The 23,614-nt window shown below is 44.1% G+C and overlaps 4 protein-coding genes across 5 annotated transcripts; 2 read left to right on the plus strand and 2 right to left on the minus strand.

Annotated features, from left to right (window-relative positions):
* Positions 1 to 663: 663 nt before the first annotated feature.
* LOC4324379 (26S proteasome non-ATPase regulatory subunit 14 homolog) lies at positions 664 to 4,178 on the plus strand. Its single transcript, NM_001428105.1, has 6 exons — positions 664 to 874; positions 952 to 1,129; positions 2,550 to 2,631; positions 3,201 to 3,377; positions 3,468 to 3,635; positions 3,760 to 4,178. Exons 1-6 carry the CDS (start codon positions 748 to 750, stop codon positions 3,949 to 3,951), a joined length of 924 nt encoding a protein of 307 aa, NP_001415034.1. The 5' UTR covers positions 664 to 747; the 3' UTR covers positions 3,952 to 4,178.
* A 1,417-nt stretch (positions 4,179 to 5,595) lies between these two features.
* On the plus strand, positions 5,596 to 7,351 carry LOC4324380 (putative serpin-Z12). The gene has a single exon (XM_015770023.3). It carries the CDS (start codon positions 5,622 to 5,624, stop codon positions 7,191 to 7,193), a length of 1,572 nt encoding a protein of 523 aa, XP_015625509.2. The 5' UTR covers positions 5,596 to 5,621; the 3' UTR covers positions 7,194 to 7,351.
* A 175-nt stretch (positions 7,352 to 7,526) lies between these two features.
* Positions 7,527 to 10,328, minus strand: LOC4324381 (cell number regulator 5). 2 transcript variants are annotated; one of them, XM_015770034.3, is made up of 4 exons: positions 9,975 to 10,328; positions 9,433 to 9,606; positions 8,710 to 8,936; positions 7,527 to 7,972 (listed from the first exon to the last, which is right to left on the minus strand). In XM_015770034.3, the coding sequence occupies exons 2-4, from the start codon at positions 9,602 to 9,604 to the stop codon at positions 7,823 to 7,825; spliced, it is 549 nt and encodes a 182-aa protein (XP_015625520.1). In that variant the 5' UTR covers positions 9,605 to 9,606; positions 9,975 to 10,328; the 3' UTR covers positions 7,527 to 7,822. The 2 variants fall into 2 exon arrangements, with proteins under 2 accessions (XP_015625520.1, XP_015625529.1); XM_015770043.3 differs by having other exon boundaries at positions 9,381 to 9,606; positions 9,975 to 10,301.
* Positions 10,329 to 13,492: 3,164 nt separating this feature from the next.
* Positions 13,493 to 16,316, minus strand: LOC4324382 (SUN domain-containing protein 1). The gene is made up of 2 exons (XM_015772223.3): positions 15,114 to 16,316; positions 13,493 to 14,033 (listed from the first exon to the last, which is right to left on the minus strand). The coding sequence occupies exons 1-2, from the start codon at positions 16,167 to 16,169 to the stop codon at positions 13,722 to 13,724; spliced, it is 1,368 nt and encodes a 455-aa protein (XP_015627709.1). The 5' UTR covers positions 16,170 to 16,316; the 3' UTR covers positions 13,493 to 13,721.
* Between the last annotated feature and the right edge of the window lie 7,298 nt (positions 16,317 to 23,614).

Here is a 23,614-nt window from a genome sequence, read left to right on the forward strand (position 1 = left end):
CACTTTGATCGTTGACATCTTGTTTTTTGGTTCGTTTGCCATGGTAGTTTCCCTTGCTGCTGGGAGGATTGCCGCCTGAACTTTTTCTTTTTTGCGAGGATGTTATTTTTGCCAGACAAGAACGGGAATAAGCAAATTGTTTGGTGGAACTAAAGTAAACTCGATCTCTTTCCGAGAAGTGTATTATTTTCACGTGTACCATCAATTTTTTTGAAAGTAAATATTTTTCCCCTTTAACTAATGTTCACTTTGGACCGGATAATCTTACCTTTATTTAACTTTGGGCTATCTAACTCTCTTCTAAAGCATATAAACGATCTTGAGTACATCGATTCCTACTTATCATTTAACTCTCGTAGCTTAATGTAAGATTATTTCTTTGAAATATGATAAATTGGATGCATATGAATGAAAGAGTCAAGGATTAAGTGATTCCTCAAAAAAAAAAAAGAGTGAAATTTATTTATTTTTCCCCTTTCGACACGAAGAAGGGCTTGGTTGGAGGAAAATGGCCCAGATTCAGATGACCGAGGCCGAGTACCATGGGGCCCACAAGAATAATAAGCCCCGAGCCCAAACGCTAAGGCCCACGAGAAGCCGTGCGCTGGAAGAAAGAAAGAAACCGCGGCCGTCTTCACACCGAAGCGGCGGACGAGACGACTCGCAGTCGCAGCCTCTTTCCTCCTCCGTCTCTCTCTCCCCTCTTCCTCTCCTCCGCGCGGCGAACGAAGCGAGCGAGCGGCGGCCATGGAGCGGCTGCAGCGGATCTTCGGGGCGTCGGGGATGGGGCAGCCGCCGACGGACTCGCCGCTGCTCGACTCCTCCGAGCAGGTCTACATCTCCTCCCTCGCCCTCCTCAAGATGCTCAAGCACGGTCAGTCCCCCTCTCCTCCTCCTCAATGATGGGGGATATTAAGGTTTCCGTTGATTTTGGTTTTGCGGCGCGCGCAGGGCGGGCCGGCGTGCCGATGGAGGTGATGGGGCTGATGCTCGGGGAGTTCGTCGACGACTACACCGTCAGGGTGGTCGACGTCTTCGCCATGCCGCAGAGCGGGACGGGCGTCAGCGTCGAGGCCGTCGACCACGTCTTCCAGACCAACATGCTCGACATGCTCAAGCAGACCGGGAGGTAATCCCCTCTTGCCCCCGCCGCCGATCTAGAGAAAAAAACGGCGGATCTGTTGGTTCCCTTTCTATCTCTCTCCCTTGTTCAGATTTGGTGCGCTTTGCTTGATTAATCTGCGCAGGATTTGCCCCCCCCCCCCCCCGCCCCCTCTTTCAGGGCACCTTAGATGAGCTGATCTTGATACATAACAACTACTACTATTTTCTCCTTCAGATTGGTGTAGATGGTTTTGTGTATACATGCGTTAATTTTGTAAACGGTCCTTTTATTTTTTAGATAATGGGAATGGATTACATCTCCGGCCTTTTCAGCAGGCACAACCAGAATTGGCTCCATTACAACACTTGGCTCAACTGACTTTGGAAATATCTACTGTTCATAGTCATAGAGCAGTTTGGGGCAACTCATTTAGGCATCACAGCTGAAAAACCCTCTAGGCAGTAGAGTAACATTAGTCTGTGTGAGCACATTTTTCTTTTATTGTGTACTTGTTTCATGATAACAACCAAATTGCCGTTTTCTGCATTTTTTTGTGGGCTTTGTGCTGTCATCACAAGTCAGTTTGCAGACTGCATGCTTGAATTTGGAAGCCAAAGTATAAGTCAATGTTGGTAAAAGCTCTAGAATCAGTTGTGTTTCTTGCTCTTTGATGCATCCAAACATTCATGTGAAGAGAATAAGGTCCCAATGCAATTCTTCTGAAGGATTACAGTATTTTTACTTCCTTGAGATGTTCTAAGCAAATCCTTTGGATAGTTGACAAGGTCCCCCCAAAGAAAAAAATGAATGCTTTGTGTAAAGTTTGATAATATATAGTGATTGAGTTGATGTTGGAGATAGATCTTTGTATCTATTTGAACACATACCACTAACTTGCTGTTCAGTAACAGCTAGGCCTACCAGTTGTATTATATAATGCATTGGTAGCAATGTCATCCTTATCGTTGTTGAATTGGTACATTGGTTCACATCCTTATCATTGTTAACACCACATCGATGTCTGTGCATCATAGTTCTACGGCTGATATTTTGTATGGAGTACCTAGCAAACAAGTAAGTTGGGGACAGAAGTACCTAGCAGCTGTGAACACCTTATATACATCTTATGTTCTAATGCGTGTTGTAAATAGGATTTTGGTTACTGGGCCTACTTGTTTGTTATGCTAGGGGAATATTTTAGAAATTGCTTAAGAAGGAAGACGCTTTCTAAATGAACTTCTTCTCAGTTTTGTCGATGCATTTCTAGGATATGTTACTCCCAAGTGCTAGAAAATTGTTTGTACAGTAATACTGGCCATGGTCTTATATCTGTTTCTTTTATCAACACTCTCAGTCTGATGATCTAGAATTATTTACTTTTATTTACACCGTTGTTTTTAGGCTGTTTAACGTGATTTTGTGGCCACTTGTGTTATCTTTACAGACCAGAAATGGTGGTGGGCTGGTATCACTCCCATCCTGGATTTGGATGTTGGCTTTCAGGTGTTGATATCAACACTCAGCAGGTGCATATGCTTATTCTACCTTTTTATAAGTTTTGTTAAAAGGAGCAATTGTTTCACATTTGACAAATGGAAACAATTGATGTGTCCAAACATGTGGCACTGCATGCAGCATGTCAGTTAATCAAATATCTAGAAATAATTTGATCAATTGAAATGGGTAAAGAGAGTAAAAGGTGGCATACATTTGGTATCTTTTATGTTATCTTATGTTTCTTCTGCTTATCCCATTGTCATCAAGTAGTTATATGCTTATATCGGTGGTAGTTGGTCTGCAAGGATGGTCCATACTCTTGAAATTGACTGACCATGTTTCATATCTACCTCGAGCTTCTGTTCACTAATCACTAGCTTGTTGGAGCTGATGCATATTTGGTGAACAGTATGAATCTTATGTCTAATCTGGGGCAGGGATCATAAAATATACAAATTTAAGAATACTAGGTGGTGATTTGTAAATTCTTCCAAGGGTTAAAGCTTAATTTGTTGCAAAATATGTTGACACTTATTTTTCTATGTAAACATGCGTATTGAAAGTGAGTATGTCTAACAGCTTAAATGGAATTGTGCAGAGTTTTGAAGCTTTAAATCCCAGGGCTGTTGCAGTTGTGATAGACCCAATCCAGAGTGTCAAGGGGAAGGTGGTCATTGATGCATTTCGTCTCATTAATCCTCAGACCATGATGCTTGGCCAGGAACCGCGACAGACAACATCAAATGTTGGGCATCTAAACAAACCATCTATCCAGGTAAAGTTCTCACTATTAATAATACTGCTACCAATGAACTTTTGCTCTATCAATTATCTATATTTGATTCAAACTTATTTGTGTTGTAAGGCTCTTATTCACGGGCTGAACAGACACTACTACTCCATTGCAATCAATTACCGCAAAAATGAACTGGAGGAGAAAATGTTGCTTAACTTACACAAAAAGAAATGGACCGATGGATTGATTTTGAAGAGTTTTGACACTCATTCGAAAACCAATGAGCAGACTGTTCAGGTGCGTGGCATTCTACTTTCAACCGTACCATAGATGATCCTTCAGAACAACCCTTTAATTCATGTTGCAAAGTTTCGTACTAGTTAGCTACTACTAGTACTTATATGTGTGTTTTCACGTGCAGGAAATGCTGAACCTAGCCATCAAATATAACAAGGCAGTGCAGGAGGAGGATGAGCTGCCACCTGAGAAACTAGCGATTGCCAATGTGGGACGGCAGGATGCCAAGAAGCACTTGGAAGAGCATGTCTCAAATTTGATGTCGTCAAACATAGTTCAGACCCTAGGAACCATGCTCGACACGGTTGTGTTCTAGTCTCCTTCTACTGTTGTGTCAACCCTATACAGACCCCCACCCAAATTATTATTTATGTTTATCGAAGCCTCTGCCGTAATTCTGTAACTTTTGGTGCCAGCTACATTTGGGTTCTAACAGTTCGACTTGAAGAATTTGTTTTCTTTTAGCACGGTGTACTGTTAATCTTCTGTTGATTTCGCTGCATTTTCAAGGTTCCATCACTTGATGACTAGAGATCCTACGTTATTGTTCAGGTGTACCTTCTCTCTTCATGATCCATGCAGATATCCGTGTTGGGGACAAACCACTTCATTTAACACAGATATGTTGTTAAGTTTTTGTTGTAGAGCAAATTATTAAATACATTGATACCAATGCGAACGCTAAATTACTACTCACTCTATCCCATAACGTAATATATGCACGTGTTTTAATAATTAACTTTTAAAAACATTTAACCAATAATTAGTTGAAAATACGTATTGTTAGTTAAAAATACGTATTTTATTTACAGAAAGCACATGAGCTATCAATTTTATTTGTTGAAAATGATATTATTGGATTGGCAATTGAATGTACTTTTAGATGGTTATAACTTCATTGCAGCAAAGCTTAATTAAAAATTAGTTTTAAAAGATTGTCAACTTTAATTATGCTTTATATTATAGGATGAAAAGTGTACATAGTTAATTAACTATCAGTACTCCGATTAATTGCTATAGACGTTGTCAATCATTCGAGTCTCGTGAAGTACTCCCTCCGTACTCATAAAGAAAGTCGTTTAGGACAGCGACACGGTCTCCAAAACACAACTTTAACTTCTTGTTTCTATAAAAATATTTATTAAAAAGTGATATATGTATACTTTTATGAAAATATTTTTCAAGACAAATCTATTCATATAATTTTTATATTTTTAAACTTAACAACTTAAGAGTTATTCATGATTTATATTTCCAATGTTTGACTTAAACATTGTCCTAAACGACTTTCTTTATAAGTACGGAGGGACCAAAAGAAACAAAAGTTAATGGTGAGCTTCTACTTCACAGGTTGTCATTAAAAATGTATTCACTTATTCCCTCCGTCTCAAAAAGAGCCAACTTAAAAGGAGATGTCTGAACAAACAGATGGACGTGTAATGTTGTGGAAATCAAAATTTAAGCCTTTGTAGCTCGAGTATCACTTTTATAGCTCATGTGCTTCCTGTAGATGAATCTTGTAGTCGCGATTCCAAGCAACTGCGCGTAGCTAGTCAACTTGTAGTCAACTCTCTCCAAGTCAAAGCGTGACCTGGTCGTTGACTTGAGAGCCAAGCTTTGTTCACTAGCTCACGAAACCACTAATTTTTTTAAAAAAATATAAGATAGATTAATATGTAATATATCACTTTGCAAATATACAAGTTCAAATTCGATTTCTACATGTTGTAACAAAAATAACAAATAAAACTCTAACTAGTGTACGTATATTCACAGTCAAATTTATTATTTTTGTTATAATTTGTAGAAGTCGAATTTGAATTTGCATATTTGTGAAGTGATATATTACATATTAACCTATCATGTTAGTTTTTTTGAAAATTTTTTATAACCATTTAGATGACATACAAGAAACGAGTGGACATCTACCCAAGTGTTTAAAACAGTTTCCCTTAAAGCTTGTTTCACTTCCATCGCCGCCTTCTCATGGGCCACGACGCCGCAGCTCACCGCCGTGACGGCCACGACCGGCGCCACCACCCTTACCGTGGCGCGGAGGCCGGAGCCGCACGCGCAGGCGCGGCGAGCCTCCTCGTCGGCAGCGGCGAGCAGGGCGCCGGTCAGGTCCTGAGCTTCCGTTCCGGCGGCCGGCCTTGGCTCGGGCTCGCGTTCGCGGCGCCGCACCCATGGGCGAACCGGGACGAGCATGTGGTGCAGCGCCACGACGCGCCAGAGTTTGCGCCACCGCCTCCTCCTCGTCCTTTCTCCTCCTGGGACCGCGTGCCCATGGCGGCGCTCGCCGCCGGTGAGCCGTTCTCTGGTCGAGCGACGGGAGGCGATGGTGGTGTGCGGAGCGACGTCATGGCTCCTCCTGCGATGGCGGAGGAGGCGAAGGTGTCGTGCCTGCCGCTCGCGAGGGAGGTCGGCCGCAGGGCGGCGGCGGCAGGCGGCGGCCAGGGGCGCAACTTCATCGTCTCGCCGCTGTCCTTCCACGCGGCGCTCGCGCTGGTGGCCGACGGCGCGCGGGGCGAGACGCAGCGCGAGCTCCTGGGCTTCCTCGGCTCGCCGTCGCTCGCCGAGCTTCACCGCTCGCCGACGACGCGGCTCGTCGCGAGGCTCCGCCACCTGCCGAACACGTCCTTCGCCTGCGGCGTGTGGGTGGACCGCGGCCGCGCGCTCACGCCGGAGTTCGCGGACGCCGCCGCGTCGCGCTACGCCGCCGTCGCCGAGCCCGCCGACTTCGCCACCCAGCCCGAGCAGGCGCGGGAGCGAGTCAACGCCTTCGTGTCCGACGCGACGGAGGGGCTCATCCGCGACGTCCTCCCTCCCAACTCCGTCGACTCCTCCACGGTGGTCGTCCTCGCCAACGCGGTCCACTTCAAGGGGACGTGGTCGCTGCCGTTCCACCCGTCGGCGACCTTCCACGCGCCGTTCCACCTCCTCGACGGCGGCGCCGTGCGCGCGCCGTTCATGACGACGGAGATCCCCTTCGAGCGCCACGTCGCCGCCTTCCCCGGCTTCACGGCGCTCAAGCTCCCCTACAAGAACGTCGGCGGCGGCGGCGGTGGCGACGGCGTGCCCCGAGCCGCATTCTACATGCTCCTGCTCCTCCCCGACGGCGACGGCGCGCTCAAGCTCGCCGATCTCTACGATATGGCCGTGACCACGCCGGAGTTCATCAAGAAGCACACGCCGGCGGCGGAGGCTCCGGTGAGGCGGCTCATGGTCCCCAAGTTCAAGTTCTCGTTCAAGTTCGAGGCGAAGTCCGACATGCGGAAGCTGGGCGTGACCCGAGCTTTCGCCGGCGGCGACTTCTCCGGCATGGTGACCGGCGGGGACGGTCTCTTCATCGCCGAAGTGTATCATCAGGCCACCATCGAGGTGGACGAGCTCGGCACCGTGGCCGCCGCCTCCACCGCCGTGGTTATGATGCAAAAGGGGAGCTCACTGCCGCCGGTGGACTTCGTCGCCGACCGGCCGTTCTTGTTCGCCGTCGTCGAGGAGCTCACCGGCGCCGTACTGTTTCTTGGGCATGTGGTCAATCCTCTCGCTGAATAAATAAGGGATTTAGGAACAAAATTATTTGCCCAGTTGTGATTTGTGAATCTGTATTTGCCGAAATAATTTCAGTTTGTAACTCTCATGCAAACTTTGTACTATTTGTTTGTAATCAGTGATTTGGTAAATTCGATAGATGGTTCAAATGATCTGTACAATTCAGTTTTTAGCCCTTGTTGGACGAATGGATTTCACACTAAGGAAATAATTCAAAACGGAAGACAATATGAACTTTTGTTCCACAGGGGCCTCAGGTTGGTTTAACATTAGCCATTAGGAGACTACGGATCATTATATTAAGACATTACAAGCCTCAGAATATGAGAAAGAAACTGAGGCAATGGACAACAAGTGTGTTCTTTACCTTTGCCATCATATTCCAATATGTGAAAAGATAAATGTTACATGTAACAATCGTGCTACAGTTCAATGACACAGCTACACCTGCAAACTGTGATTTGCTCATTTGTCGAAAAATCATCTTTACAACAACTCTACGGAACCAGCCTCGTAGTAGTACCCGTGGAAGCACAATCAAAGAAGATATAACAAACACTCGCAAGCAGCAACAACCAAAGATTCGTCAGAATTCAGATAGAGAGGCGTTCATCAATATTTCATATTTCCATTCAAGGCTCATCCATTGTCTGTATTGCAGGTGGCGTGACGGTCGGAGCGGAGGAGCCGCTGTCTGTCCTCTCGCGGATCTCCCTGTACTCTTGACATATAGCACACAGGTGACAGAATAAGTGCGTTGTTAAATCGCCACATGGTGCTTCCTGCAAAAGAAAATATATTTGAAATGAACATGTTAGAATCAGTAAACTAGATTTGCCATGACTCAACAACCATACAGCCCTAGTGATGTACTCCAGTATCCTATCAAATATAGCCAGTTGCATACAGATCCCTTTATCCCAGCTCTTGCTCTTGTAAGCTTTCAAAGCATCCAGTTCCAGATACATGCAACTAAAATATAAATTTACTATGTTTTACTGTAGATTTATGAACAATGCATCGACAACACATCAAGAAATCATAGTCATGTGGAAGCCTAGATTGGCTCCTATTGAGATTAACAATTTGGTCATGACCTTTGTAGCTGAATCAAATTACACACAAGACACTGAAACCAGCAACCAAATGCATGTTTCAATTGACAGTTAAAGATTCTATTCACTTACTACTGTACTGCTTGCAAAAGAAACATACTTTGGTAGGCAAGACACCATGGCAGAGCTCAAATTGCTAGACTAATAGCAACAGTGGAAGGATTGCCTTATATGCAGTCCTTACATATATGTAAGGTAGATTTCAGTTTCAACTAAAGTTCAACTATGAAGAATTTTCACCATAAATCCCACTATTGATTAAATTGTGCAGTAAGGAAATATCATCCATTTATATCAATATGTCGTGAAAAAACTGCCTCTATTGACTACTAAATCTAAAACATGTAACCAGTAACATCCGAGAAATGTCAAAGACCAGAAAAGAGTAAGTTTCAAGCTCGTACCGGAAGATTGTATTTTGCTCTTAGTGCTTGTCGATATCCACAAGCATAACAAGCAACAGCAGATCCTGGAACTGCCAATACAAGGCCCCCAGTAAACACACAGCAGAGACTTGTGAGAAGGCCCCAAAGCATGCAATGTGTAGTGCATGATCCAGCAAGAGTTCCAGATCCCAAGAACTGTGCATTCCTTCCAAAAAGGAAGCAAGGACAAGTTGCACCAATAAAACCTACAAAAATCATCAGGAAATTTGAGGCTATAAGAATATAGTTCTGTTTTCTTCAAAGTGAAGGGACCTTTTCAGAAATCAGAATGCTGATAAAACTTGCTTATTGGATTAATTATACTTCTTGCAATATCCCTGAATGTGCTAAAAATTAAACCAATACTGTAATGGCCACTCAAGACTTAAGTATAATGAAGCAGAACTATTAGGTGGTTGGCTACTTTGCATTTCAGGCCTCCATTGGCATAAATACCAGTTTGGCAAATTGACAGTACAAAATATTGGATGTCATACCCAACCAACTTATCCTTCACGGCTTCAGTGCTTCACACATGACATGCTTCGTGGAATGATAAACCCAATAATAACATAGCGATAACACTAACTAGGAAACTATGTTCAATGCTTATTTTCTTATCCATATCCTAACATGCAACCAAATAGCACCTTTTATCTTTCCTTCTGAAATCAAGGAGTCACAGGTCAGAGAGTAGCATACAGCTCTGTGGATCATCAAAACAAGCACAGATGCCTGAAGACCATTGTGTAGGATCCCGGGTTAACTTGTGGCGCGCGGCATCATTCTCCTCCGCAGAAACGCGATCCTCCTCAGTATCCAGGCCATATAATGGAATGTACTGAGGCGGAACGTAGCTCCCTTTTCCGGCCATCTCTGCGACGCAGAAGGAAGATTTGTTCAGATACAAAAAGCATCACAGCTTCAACAAAATAAAGATATACCGCATGGCATAGGTCAGGTCTAGTGCAAGAACCAACACAAGCATTCCAAAAGTATATCAAATTTCCTAGCGTGTTTGTTCATTGGTGATGACAATACATCGGTTAATTGGAGGAAATTGCTGCGAGCGCCGCACTACACATCAAAGAAATCCTCAAACAAATGGATTACAAATGGATAAGGGTTAATTGGAGGAAACGAAATCAAGTTCGTATTGGATCTCCACCTCGGCCACTACGGCACGCCCGGCTCAAGAGGTGGCGAGGAGGAGGAGGAGGGCTACGAGAGAGAAGAACGGATACCTTCGATTCGATTCGAACAAAGCCAAGACGGAGGCCGGCGCGGTGGAACGAGGTCGCGGCCGCGTCGCCTCTCCCCCCCCAAACCTGCTCGCTCGCTGCTGGCCGTGCGCGCGCGAGGTTGCCCGCCGCGCAAGGGAAGATGGCTAGGGCGGGGGGTGGGAGACGGAGGGAGGGGGTGGGCGTACACAGAACCCGCGCGGCTCCGGCGAGGTCGCCGGCGGCGGAAAAGCGCGCGCGAGGCGCTGTGTGTGTGTGTGTTGGGGGGGGGGGGGGGGGGGGGCCTCCGCCGGAAGCCGGAAACGGAGAGGAAAAGGAGGGGACCGATGGAAGAGAAATTTCAGTATTAACCATCCAATACGATGACCTTTAAGAAATTGCCACTCAATACGTTGGCTTTTCAAGATCTATCACTAGACACGCGAAATTCTTCATTTCCTGCCATTTCGTCTGCTTGTCCGCGTCGTCCGTCTTTGTCTTCGTCTCCGAGCTTGTCGGCCGTCGTCTCAAGGCTTGACCATCATCCCTGAGCTAACTCCGGCCGCGGTTGCCGGCGAGGGACGTTGCACCTTCGATAGGGACGGAGGAGCACATGGTTTTGTCGACATCTAGATGGTAGACGGGGACGGAGTTTGCGGGCATGGCGGTTCAACAGCAGAACACGAACTCAGGGGCGACGGCGACAATGATCGGATGAGAGCTTGGGCATGGCGGCGACAGCGGAAAGCTCGGGGGTGACGGCGGCGACAGCGGAACGTGAGCTCTGGGGCGACGGCGGCGGCAGCGGAACGCGAGCTTGGGGGTGACTACGGCGGCGACCGGACGCGAGCTCGGGCATGGCAGCAATGGCGGAACGGAATGCGAGCTCGACGACAGTGGCAGACGAGCTCAGGGACGGCGGCGATGGGGCGCGAGCATGGCAACAACGCTGAACGAGCTTGGGGATGGGAATGGTGGCGATGGAGGTTGGGGACGGCGGTGGCGACGGTGCTGAACGAGCTTGGGGATGGGGACGGCGGCGGGGGCGGGATGCGAGGTGACGACGACCGTGCCTGGGCGACGACGCCACCTAGCTCGGAGACAGTCGCGCGGATGGACGGCGAGGCAGGCGGACGGAGTGGCTCCAAATGAAGAATTTCGCGTGCCTGGTGGTAAATTTTGAAAGGCCAGCGTATTGTGTGGCAGCTCCTTAAAGGTCATCGTATTGGATGGTAAATACTGAAATTTCTCCCAATGGAAGGAGAGAAACAAAGGAGTGTATTTGTCATTGACTATTTTCTTAGTTTTTTCTCTCTTTTTTTACTTTTTAAATATAAAGCTTCTGATTTTCTTTTTATTATTTTATTATAGAAAAATGCATGTGAGTTGCAACGGGTGAAATCTATTTTAATCTTATATGGTTTAGTTAAGATAAAATTCACTATAGGAGTTCGCTTGGATATATATTTTTTTAGAAAATAATGAGATGTAGTTAGGAATCCGATTATCTCAAGTTAGCATGCGAGTTTTTTTAAACAGATTTCTTATATTATTCCTTCCGTATTATCAAAAGCGAACGATCTTAAAAACCGACTTAAACATGAATATGTATTTCTAAAAGCAAACGAACTTACAAACCGACTCATACACGGATGACGTACCAAAATACCGTCAAAAACATCTTCAATTTTTATATTTACTAGAAAAAAATGCCCGTGCGTTGCAATGGGTGAATGCTATTTTAATTTTATTGTTGTTATACGGTCTAGTTAAGGTGAAATTCACTGTAGGAATTCACTTGGATATATATTTTATTAGAAATTCATGAGCTATAATTAGAAGTCCGATCGTCTTAAGTTACCATGCGAGTTTTTTTAAAAGAGAATTCTTATACGACTCTTTCTATGTTTCCAAAAGCGAACAAACTTAAAAACCGACTTAAATACAATATGTATTTCCAAAAGCAATCGAACTTAAAAACCGACTCATACACGGATGACTTACCAAAGTACCGGCAAAAACATCTTCAATTTTTTAAGTAGTGCACACTTTTTAAACTACTAAACGGGGGAATCGGATCTACTTAGGATGCGTTCGTTTTCGCTTGTTCCCGACCCCTCTCCCTTGTTTTTCACGCGCACGTTTTTTAAACTGCTAAATGGTTTGTTTGTTTTTGCAAAAAGTTTATATACAAAAGTTGCTTAAAAATCGTATTGATCCATTTTTGAAAAAAAAAATTAGCAAATGCTTAATTTATCACGCGCTAATAGATCGTTCCGTTTTCTATGCCGGAGGGCCAGCCTAGGGAAACGAATGCAGGGGAGTCGAACTTTTTTTTTCCATTTTTAAGGGGTATCGGATCTAGTCGAACTTTTTTTTGTTATTTTTTTCGCTTTTTTTTGTTTTGACGGACGAAGGAAACTTTTTCAATTTTTTAAGTAGCGCACGCTTTTTAAACTACTAAACGCTTCTTTTTTTTGCAAAAAGCTTATATACGAAAATCATATGGATCCATTTTGAAAAAAAAATAGCAAATACTTCCTCCGTTTCACAATGTTTTGATGTTAGGGTTGATGTTATTGAATCTAAATAGATATATATGTATAGATTCATTAACATCAATATGAATGTGGGAAATGTTAGAATGACTTACATTATAAAACGGAGGGAGTACTTAATTAATCACGTGCTAATGGATCGCTCCGTTTTTCATGCCGGAGGGCAGTTATGCAGGGGAGTTGGACTTTTTTTTTTGTTTTTAAGGGGGGATTGGATCTTAGGGGAGTCGGACTTTTATTTTATTTTATTTTTTTTGCTATTTTTTTGTTTTGACGGACGAAGTAAATTTTTTGTATTTTTTAAGTAGTAGAGAAGAGAAGAGATATGCGATTGAAAGTGCTAGTTTTCCGATCACCACTAGAACCCATCATTTTTCTCTTACAAGATATAAGCCTTGTTTAGAAGATTTTCGATGTCAAATATTTCAAATGGTTCCAAGTAAAAGTATGGTATCGCCCTTGTGTCGGCAAATCCATTCCACGGCACCTTAAACAACAGCATCTGCAAATCCTTGCAAGTAGAGGCGAAAACAGCTCGAAAAAGGACGGAAACTACTCCTACTGCACTACAGCCTACTGTTTTCGTTTATATATGTATTTTTCTGGAATTGGAATCAAAATAAGAAATCCCGGATGCGAAAATAGAATCAAATATTATCAAACATCATCACCAAATACAGTAATTAATATTTATTGGAATATGAAAATTACGATCTCAGGTCTCGATTTCAGATTTGAGAACACTGGACTGTGAAAACAATGCGGCTATTAACTACACCCAACTAGATGATTCACTCCCCTCCAAGCTCAGAGGTGAGACAAAGATTCGGTGAACATGTTAACAAGAACATTTGAGGATGATTTCACTCAATCCCAGCATCAGGCAGTTCCCAATTTGAAAGTGGACAAGAATTCCAGGTAGAATTGCAAGAAATCTTTGGTTGTTTTACCTTCAAAATGATCAAGCCCAAACAACCATCAACAGATACGCAAATAAATCTTACTAACCACAATTGCCATCCATTGATGGAACAAACATAATGTCTAACTCTTAGTATCTAAAAGATGTCATTGGGCTAGACGATTGCAGCAAAACAATCATTACCTTTACAGAGTGTACATGATAACATCCTACGCTGAAAACTAGCAAGGGCACAAGGAGATCCCTAAACCAAAACACTTACAAGAGACAGAAACAAAAGCATTTCCCATCTCAGGACTGAGAAACTGACATTCCTGGTGAGACCGGCTCATGACCATGGACCCGGATGCGGTAAATGCAGGTTAGCGCGGAGCTTCCATGGTTTGAAGTGAAGTCCAGTCGGACCATGTTGATGATACCAACATCTGGTGCTGTAATGTCGAATGTCTGGACATTCTTCTTGTCTAGATCATATGTGAATTCAGTCAAGACATACATCTTTGCGCTTGCAGCATGACCTGAATACGCCTCATTATGTGCCTCTTGATACCACCCAGAAACCCGGCAGTCCTTTGGCGCAGTCGACATATCATATGCTACATCCTGCATGTCATGTGACAGAAGTTAATCAGTAAATATCTGAGAATAGTTTTTGTGACAGGAAAACCTCTCAGTGTGCAAAATCAAGTATTTAGTAAGAAATCCATTCTGCAGAACTGTATAACGAGACTTCAATTGGAGCATGTTCTACGCAAACATAAAAATAGGCGGTACAAGGTTATAACTTATCAAGTTATCAGGCTTCCAATAATAAACTACAGGTTATAACTTGAGATAACCAAAAAATTAAAGTAAATGATGCCCATAAAATATTAAACAGGAAAAATAAAAGACAGCATCATAGGTTTAAGTCCGGCATATGACAAGAAGTGATCAACCATCTTAGCAATTCAAGGGAAGATATGAGTTTCTTTGCAGTTGCTTAATCATCAGATGTATTGTAATGTTTTACAACCAAATTAGAAAAAAGTCGACTCACAATTCGGAAGGTTATGTTCTAAAATAATATTCAAAAGGTAGTAAAAAAGATTGCTTGTTCATGAGCAACTGAAGCCTACCATTGACCATTAAAAAGAGAGACATATAACACAAGCGGGATCAGAATGCATTCAGCTTCATATCACATAGAAGTTAAAGTTAAAAGTGTGTCTTTCCAATTACCACTGAACATACAGCAAAGAGAGAATTCATAGAAGCAGCAGTATTGTTGTCATATGAGTCCTATTTGGTGGGTACACTACGTAATGCTTAAGATGATTCGGTAACTACAAACAAATGTCATATAGAATTATAATTAGTTGCAGACAAAACATACAAGCTCAATAATGCTAGTAGCGATACAAAAGTAAGTGATTCTCTATAATGGTTTGCTAAAGAAGGGTCTTGCTTAAAATTGTTGTCACCCCCACTAACTACTATGAACTAAAATGCTACAAGCTTATGCATAAGACCTACCCAACAAATGACACACCTCTACTCATCGGTCATCCCTTCAGGTCAAACATGATTTGGTTTTAGACAGACATAGTCACAGAATTTTATTGTGCGCTAGAGAAGTAATTAACCAAGGCGCAAGGAAGCAAATATGATATAATTCCGTAAACGAATCACCAAGAAAGTTACCTTTGAAACATGTTCAAGTGTAATTGCATCAGGGACAATCCCCTTCCGCAGCTTGATCTCCACAAACCCGCTGCTCCCCTGCAGTGGAAAGCACTGCCCGGGCTCTCCAAAGCTTGGCTGAAGGATCTTTTTTGGGCTAGCAGCAGTATCTCCACTAAGCAATGAAGAAAAGAAACCACCACGTTTCCCAGCATCATAAGCATCCGAATGGCGGACGACTTTCCCCCCAGCCGATGCCACAGCGTAGTCTACCCTACCAATCCCATCAGCCGCGTGCTTCTCAATCTCCCCCATGGTGATCTCTCTGGCCAATGCACGAACTTGATCGAGGTCAACCTCGGTGCCGGGGCCCGAACCCAGGCTCTCTTTCACCTCGTTCCAGAACTTGTCGAACTCGTCCTTCCTGAGGAACTCCATCCGCTTGAGCGCGCCGAGCGCGTCGCTCAGGTCGTCGGCCCTGGCGTCGAGGCGCTTGAGCTGGCCCTCGAGCTCCAGCCTCTTCTCCTCCAGCAGCGCGGCGAGCTCCCCGCGGACGGCGCCGACCTCGCCGTCGATCTTGCGGTCGACGGCCTCGAGCTGCACCTGCAGCATCCGGAAGGCGCGGGCGAGGGACGCCTCGACGTCCGCGACGCGGGCGTCGTAACCGGCCATCGCGGCCTGGTCGACCGGCCGCGGCGGGGCCGGGCGCGCCGCGCGCCAGGCGAGGTCGCCGACGTAGAGCAGCACGGCGAGGAGCACCGCGTTCTTGGCGGCGACGCTGAGCGCGGTCTGCCACCTCGGCCGCGTCGACGACGACGTGTGTCCCGCCTTCTTGCGTCGCGGGGGCGGCGGCTGCGCCTGCGCCACCCCCGCCGCCGCCGCAGCCGCAGCCGCGGCGGCGGAGGAGTCGAGATTCGGGGTGGAGGGGTGGTGGCGCTGGTCGAGCAGGAGGACCGGGCGCTTGCGGAGCGCGGACGCGGCGGCGGCGGCGGGGCGGGAGGCGGTGGCGGGGCTGGTGGCAAGGTCGAGGGACGTCAGCGGGGAGGCCGCGGCGGCGGCGAGGGAGGGGGACGCCATGGATGGGATCCGGTCGGCGAGCGGCGCGGCGCGGCGCGGCGGCGAGAGAGAATGGAGAGAGAGAGAGAGAGAGAGAGAGAGAGAGAGGCGGTTGGGCTTTCGGCGAATCGGAGGGGAATTTGGGAAATTTTGGGCGGAAATCGAATCGAATCGAACGGAGCGGGGCGCGGAAGAAAGAGAGGAGAAGAGAAGACGAGGGGACACGCATGGGAAGTTGGGGGGACGCTTCTAGGGCTCGCTGACATGTGGGGCCGGATGAATGTGCCATCGCATTCACATGGCTTAGATCAAGTCGGTTTCTCATAGAATAAGATGGAAGTTGCAGCGAATCATTTTATATTATTTTTTCGATGAATTTTCGACAAAATTTTGTGAAGGAAATTTCCGCGAATTTTTTTTCTAAAAAGCACACTCACTTTTTTCTCTACGTACATCTAAAAACATCTCCAAAAGACTGAGCTGACACATCTTAAAATTTATGCGAATTTGTTTTCTCGTAGAATTCATATGGGTGTCTTCTTCTTCTTCTTTTTGTCAAGGAGTGTACGATGTGAAAATTTTGCATGAGACCAAAGTTTGACCCTCCAAATTTTACTGACAAAATTTGTAATTTATATGTTTATATTTCTTGAAATGTTGGCCCATACAACGTAAGTTTCTTCGATACTGGGCTTCCGGTTGTACTAACATCTTGGGCTATTTGTTCACGAAATTCACTTTTCCCTGGATCGGAGTTGTCGAGATGGTAAGATGGCTTGGAGGCGAGGGAGAAGAATGATTCGAGGCGTCGCACAACAAGCAACCTTTTCTCTAAAACTTCTCTGGAATTCCCAATCCTGCGCAGTGTATTCCGAAAGATACAGGCAAATCTTGTGTTTTGTCAATCTGTAATTAATAAGTTCATTTTGGTCCCTCCATTTGTCCCCGAGTCTGAAATTCGTTCCTGCACCGCAGAATATGAAATGTCCCTCAACTCCTAAAACTAGTGCAAATAAGATCCCAACGTGATTTAGATGACGGTTTCGGTTGATGTGGCGCTAATGCGGCATAGTAGCAAAAACAAAAAAAATAAAAAACCTTTGTAGGCCCCAATGTCGGTGAAACAACATCTTCCCCTCCCCCCTCTCTTCCTTCCCCGCTCTCTTTCTCTCTCTTCCTTTGTCCTAGCCAACCAATGCCTGAATGCTGTCACCGTGGAAATTGAGTGGAGGGGGCGAACTCTGCAGAGCGTGATGTCAAATCGTCAATGATGACAGCAGCGTTAAGGTAGCACCTTCTCCACCGCCCCACCACTCCCCAAGGGTGCGCTTAGCCCCCACTGACAATGAAAAGGATGAGGAGGAGGGGCCACGGGTGGCACTACAGTGGTGGCGGCCGCTCTAGCATAGGATGAGAAGGCGATGGGAAGGGGTCTCTCTCTGTCATAGTGGAGGTGGCGGCGGTGGCGGCAAGGCTTGAGGAGGATCGATGGGTCGCGGCAAAGTTGGCGGCGGCATGGATGAGGACCGACAACTGCTTCTCTCCCCTGCCATCGCACTGGCACCGGCAGCGTCTTTCTACCGCCATCCGGAGAAGACCCCTGAGAAGGCGATGTCAACAACAATTTTCCAACGACTGCTTCTCTCCCCCGCACCCTGCTCCTCTCTTGCCACAGCCACTCAACTCCTCTCTTGTCGTCTGTCGCCCTCTTCCATCGGTCGCCGCCACCGCCCATCTCTTCTCTCATCGCCTGCCGCCGCTCAGCTCCTCTCTTGTCGCCCGTCTCCCTCTCTTACGCCGCTGATGCCCTCCTCTCCTACTGCTCGCTGCCACCCTGCTCCTTTCTTGCCGCCCGTCGTCCTCTCCCACACTACCGACGCCCTCCTCCACACCGCCAGTTGCGCCTTGTGGTTCCACCGTGCCACCAATGCCCAGTCGGCGCGCCGCCCCCCTGCTCCCACCTATGTCGCCAAGAAAAGGTTGAGAGATACATATAGAGAAAGGAGATTGTCACTTAAAGGTAGGGTCCACAAGTTTTTGTTTATTTTTTATTTAGGTAAGGCGTCCTGACATTTGGGTTTCATGATTGACTCAGCCGTCACGTCAGCCAAAACCGGCCACCATACTGCCAGGACCAAAATTAACACAGTATTGTGAGTTGGGGGATGTGCTACACCTATTATTTCGGTTTAGGGACGAATTTCAGACTCAGGCGACAAATTAAGGTACCTAAAGTGAACTTCCATTTGTGTTTTGTCAGGGTTACGAGATTCTTGGCCCAAGTCCAGCCTGCCAAGCCCAAGCTTGCAAACGGGAAAAAGAAGAAGAGAAGAAAATTAAAGCGTGCCAGCGAAGGCTGTGTGAATGAAGTCAACCAATGAACAGGCTGAACAAGTGAACAATAATAGTGAATAGTTTTTTTCTCCCGTACTAATTTATCTCTATCTATGATCCACATCACCATCTCCGATCGCATACATCGGATCTGATATATATCACCTTCAATCTCGGCAAGAACCCTGTCAACTGATCGAAGCCAAAGTCTTGGATAATAACTCACCTGAATATCAAATGACATAGCATGATTGATCTTGTTTCATACAGTACATATATATGCTACTCCCTCTGTTTCACAATGTAAGTCATTCTAGCATTTTACACATTCATATTATTATGAATGTGTAAAATAATAGAATGACTTACATTGTGAAACGGAGAAAATAATACTATAGTAGTACTAGTATTACACTCTGTATGATCCCATGTTTTTCCGCATGTAAGATAGATAATGTCAAACATACTATGCAGCTGCACACCATGAAAATCGGGAAATGATAATAAAATCTTGAGAGGATATGTATAACCTCTCGTCTTTTTTAATGTCATCTAAATAGCTATTAAATTTTTTAACAAGATAGATTAATATGTGATATATCACTTTATAGATATGTAAATTCAAATACTACTAATTTCGAGGAACTGAAAATTAATTGATTCAACGTGAGATCATGATCATGCTGTGATTTTTTTTCTGCATTTTGTAAGTTTGAGGGATAGGTGTGGTAAATTGAGTGGTCGATTCATTAACCATCACGTTCATCAAAACAATTAATTTTTTTAAGAAAATGGAAAGATCAAATAAAATTGAATTAAACAACAAAGCGTACAGACACGTACGTACGTATTCACACAGCAAAACAAAACAAACAACCCGGACATACATACACACACACATATATATATATATATATAGCGTGTGTGATCACATCACCAGCATTGCTGCAACTAACCACTGACGATGATGCCCACGAGATCGACCAGCGGATACCTGACTGACAAATCTCTCGCACGCTAGCTAATCCGCTTGCCCTATAAATAAACCTCAGCTAGCTTGCCTGACGGAGCAAGACAAGACTAAACAAAAACACCGGAACACACACTCACACTGAGGCTGTGTTTAGTTCACACTAAAATTAAAAGAAATTGAAACGATGTGACAGAAAAGTTGAAAGTTTGTGTGTAAGAAAGTTTTAATGTGATGAAAAAGTTGGAAGTTTGAAAAAAAAAACTTTGCAACTAAACACGGCCTAATTTGTTTTGTTTGGCTAATTATTATGTTGGCTTGTCTAATTTGGCAGCTACCCCCGCACGCGTCGTAGACGTAGACGCACTCCCCTCGTATGCTCGCGGTCCATGACAACGACGCACTGCATGCTATACGCAACAAACACGCGCGCGCCAAATGCAAGGAATATTTTTCCTCTCCATCTCTCGATGACCGCTAGTGGCGTGCAATCCTCTCGGTCGCGTGCGCTCCAAAGGTAAGGTTAGCTAGCGTAGCGCGCGGCGTACAGTGGAAGACAGAATCATTGGCCCCGTCGACTCGTAACCGGGCAGCAACGACACACACTAGCTTGGCCTAATGATGATAACCCCATTGCCAGTGTGCCACACCTTAGGTCTAGGAGAGGGAGTGCTCATCATCCATTTCTTTTATAAAAAAATCAATGTGAGAGCTAGGGCTATCAATAAGCCGAGCTCGAACGATCGAGCTCACCTGCTTAAACTCGAACTAGCTCATCTCTCTAGGCTTGAGCTAGACAAAAGTTCGAGCTGAGTCTGTGTAACCGTTCGAGCTTCTAGACATGCTAAAACTCGACAATTGAGTTTAGGTCATAAGTAGTGCTACATATTCTATCAATAAAAATAACTAACTTTTATTTAATCATATTAATGAATGAGGAGAAAAAGAAATAAGATAAATATACAACACCAAAACAACCTATTTCATTGCATGGATACATTTATATAAATGGTATTTGATCTACTAGTTTAAAAAATAAATAATAAAAAAATATTATGTACTGTTAATTAGGCTCGACATAAGCTCTAGCTCGACTCAACAAAGCTCACGAGAATTGGCACATTTAGGCTTGGCTCGTCTAGAGCTCGAGCCTATAAAATGAGTCGTGCTCGAGCAGGCTTGCGAGCCCCGAGCTTTGTGCATGCCCCCTGGTCAAGCAAGCTAACAATGATATATATTTTTTGATAATGGAAGTACCTCCAAGTATCACTTTCGGTCTCTGTACAAATTAGGAGTACATCAAACACAATGGATGTGTGTACTGTCCAGTGTACCGCTGGACAAGCTAGCTAACAGCGGATATCTTTTAAGGTAATGGAAGTATGTATCGTTCTGGTCCCTCTGCACTAATTAAGATGCACAAAAATTATATGGAGAATGCTTCAGATCGAGCATGCCCTTACCTAGGAAGAGTATAATGTATGATTAAACACAAGTAATCAAGTCTACTAGAGAAAGAGTGAATGGTAGGAACACCAAAAATCGAACTTTTAGTGCAAATAAAGGTTACCCTCGAATCTAATGGAGATGCACCAGTCAAACTTCCAGATAAAAGCTAGTTAGGCCGAACCCTAGCCGCCGGTTAGACCGCAGTGATGCCATCGGTTAGACCGCCTACCACCCATCGGTCTTCCCGCTAGTCTGACCGCTCCTATGCCGTTGGTTAATTAAACCGTCGGGGTTCAGAGAAAAACACACCAAAGATGCTCTTGAAGATGGATCAACTTTATTGCATCTCATAAAGTGCATCTAAAGCATTCATCTCTAAACTCACGAACTAGAATTCAAGCGTCGAAGCGAAACCTATTTTTTTTCTCTCCCAAAAAGTTGATATAGATGTATACTTCTAGCCTCAACCCCTGTACTATTTATACTCAAAACATGGTTGTCCCTAGCCACGAATCCAACTAGAACTAGGACTCCTAATCATATAGGACCCCAACAAAATAACTAGGGAAATAACATCCCCATACAACTCTATACTCTAATCTTCCCAAACTTGGACTCCAATTAAAATTTGACTCCACTTTCCATATGAAAACATTCACTTCCACGTACATTATTCTCTATCCTGAGCATCCTTGCATGATATCCTTGATCGTCTGAACTTCAACTTTTCCCAAGCTTAGTCTCGATCCATCATTGGCTATACTCTCATTGCCTCAAGCAACGCATGCACATGAACAACAAAGAAACTCTACATCCAAGTGCAAGTTCGCACCAACTTGACTCATATCAGCATACAATAGTATCACATATGAATAGAAAACCGTCTAAAAGTTATATAATGAAGCAATCTATAATTTACACGAAACAACCCGAAACCGACTCCCTCTTAGAGCACCCGTAATGGTAAAGTAAGGTGATATCTGTAAAACATGTACATCTCAGCAATAGACTAGATTAATAGTAAACCACTTCAATGGTATGTCTACATGGGTATCTATAGCTCTCTAATCCATTGCCTCGTATTTCTCTATAGACTATCTCCAGGTTAGTAGATAGCTTTGCTCTCTCTCTTCATTTAATCTCTTCCAAGTAGGAAAATATGCTGACATGGATCTCTTGTAGAGAGCCTATAGATAACCATTGCGGGTGCCCTTAGAGTCTGTCGGTATGATCGTCGGTCAACCCGGTCTAACGAGTGGTCTCCCAGTGCCGACCGCATTGTTCACCGACCGAAAACACTATACATGGTATTTTCAACAAACACTCATCTTTAAAAATTAATCATCACATGATTTCACATATAATTGGACGCTCCACGCACATTATGTTGCATTCGCCTACTATATTCACATGCGCCCTCTCGTTTTTTTCTCTTGCTGCTCTCTTTACATGCATGTAACAGTTTTATTAGCAAATTGTAAATGTTTTTTTCTCCTAAACTATTCATCGGACACATGAAACTAATCATTATTATATTATTAGTTGATGCAGAGGCCAGATGTTATTTTCATTGTAAAAAAATACACCGTACTACACGTACACCACATTTACACTCTTGACACTTGTAAAGAATTTTCATTAGAAGCACACGCACATGTATATATAGTTGTGCTTTTGCACATTAAAAGTTGAACGTGTTGGCACCTTTTCGAGTGCCAAATTTGATTGTCAACAGAATGCGAGTAATTATGGTGGTGTTTGGAAAAGAGAGACTTAGTCCCTCTCACAAAAATATTAAGTCCCTCCCATAGGGACTAAAATTTTTATGAGAGCGACTAAAGTTTAGTCCCTCCTTCCTAAACACCATATATATATATATATATATATATATATATATATATATATATATATATATATATATATATATATATATATATATATATATATATATATATATATATATATATATATATATATATATATATATATATATATATATATATATATACCCACAAATGAAAAATTATATGCGTTTTGGAGTATCAACGAATTCGTATATACGTTTTGGAGTAACTATACGAATGGTCGAGGGTCAATTCCTCTATGCTACTACAGCTCGCTGATGGATGGAGTGTGGAAGCAATGAAGAGAAGGCAAAGCATCATCGGTGTTTACCAAACCGTTTGATATGGGATTACCGCTCCGGTTTGGCGCATATAACGAGATATACCGTGGTTTCAAAAACATAAAGGTTACCGTACATGATAACCACACACGGTTTGGTAAACCTGATCATCACACAATCGAGTGCAAATTAAAACCCTTTTGATATGGAGAACAACCTTCTTCACTATGGCAATTCAAATAACTAGTCGATCGATCGTCAGTCTGAACAAGCAAACTGTACATATCCATATCCAGCTGTACGTACTGCTACGCATCACGCAATAAGACATGCCGCGGAATAATTTGAGTTGCTCGTGTCAGCGTTCTCCGGCGACCGGTATTTAATTAGTTTAATCTGGCAACTTAGTTTAAGTAGCACATTGTATACTGTATACTATACTAACAAATTAATACCTATAGGTCATCTGGTGAAAAGTGCATGTACAAGTGTTCTATTTTCAAGGTAGGTTAGGTACATGATCTGTAGTATATGATAAATATAATAATCAGGTGATTGATCATTTCGTAATTCCTTGCCGCCATGGCA

Source organism: Oryza sativa, chromosome 1, assembly GCF_034140825.1.
Source record: "Oryza sativa Japonica Group chromosome 1, ASM3414082v1".
Classification (NCBI taxonomy): Eukaryota; Viridiplantae; Streptophyta; class Magnoliopsida; order Poales; family Poaceae; genus Oryza; species Oryza sativa.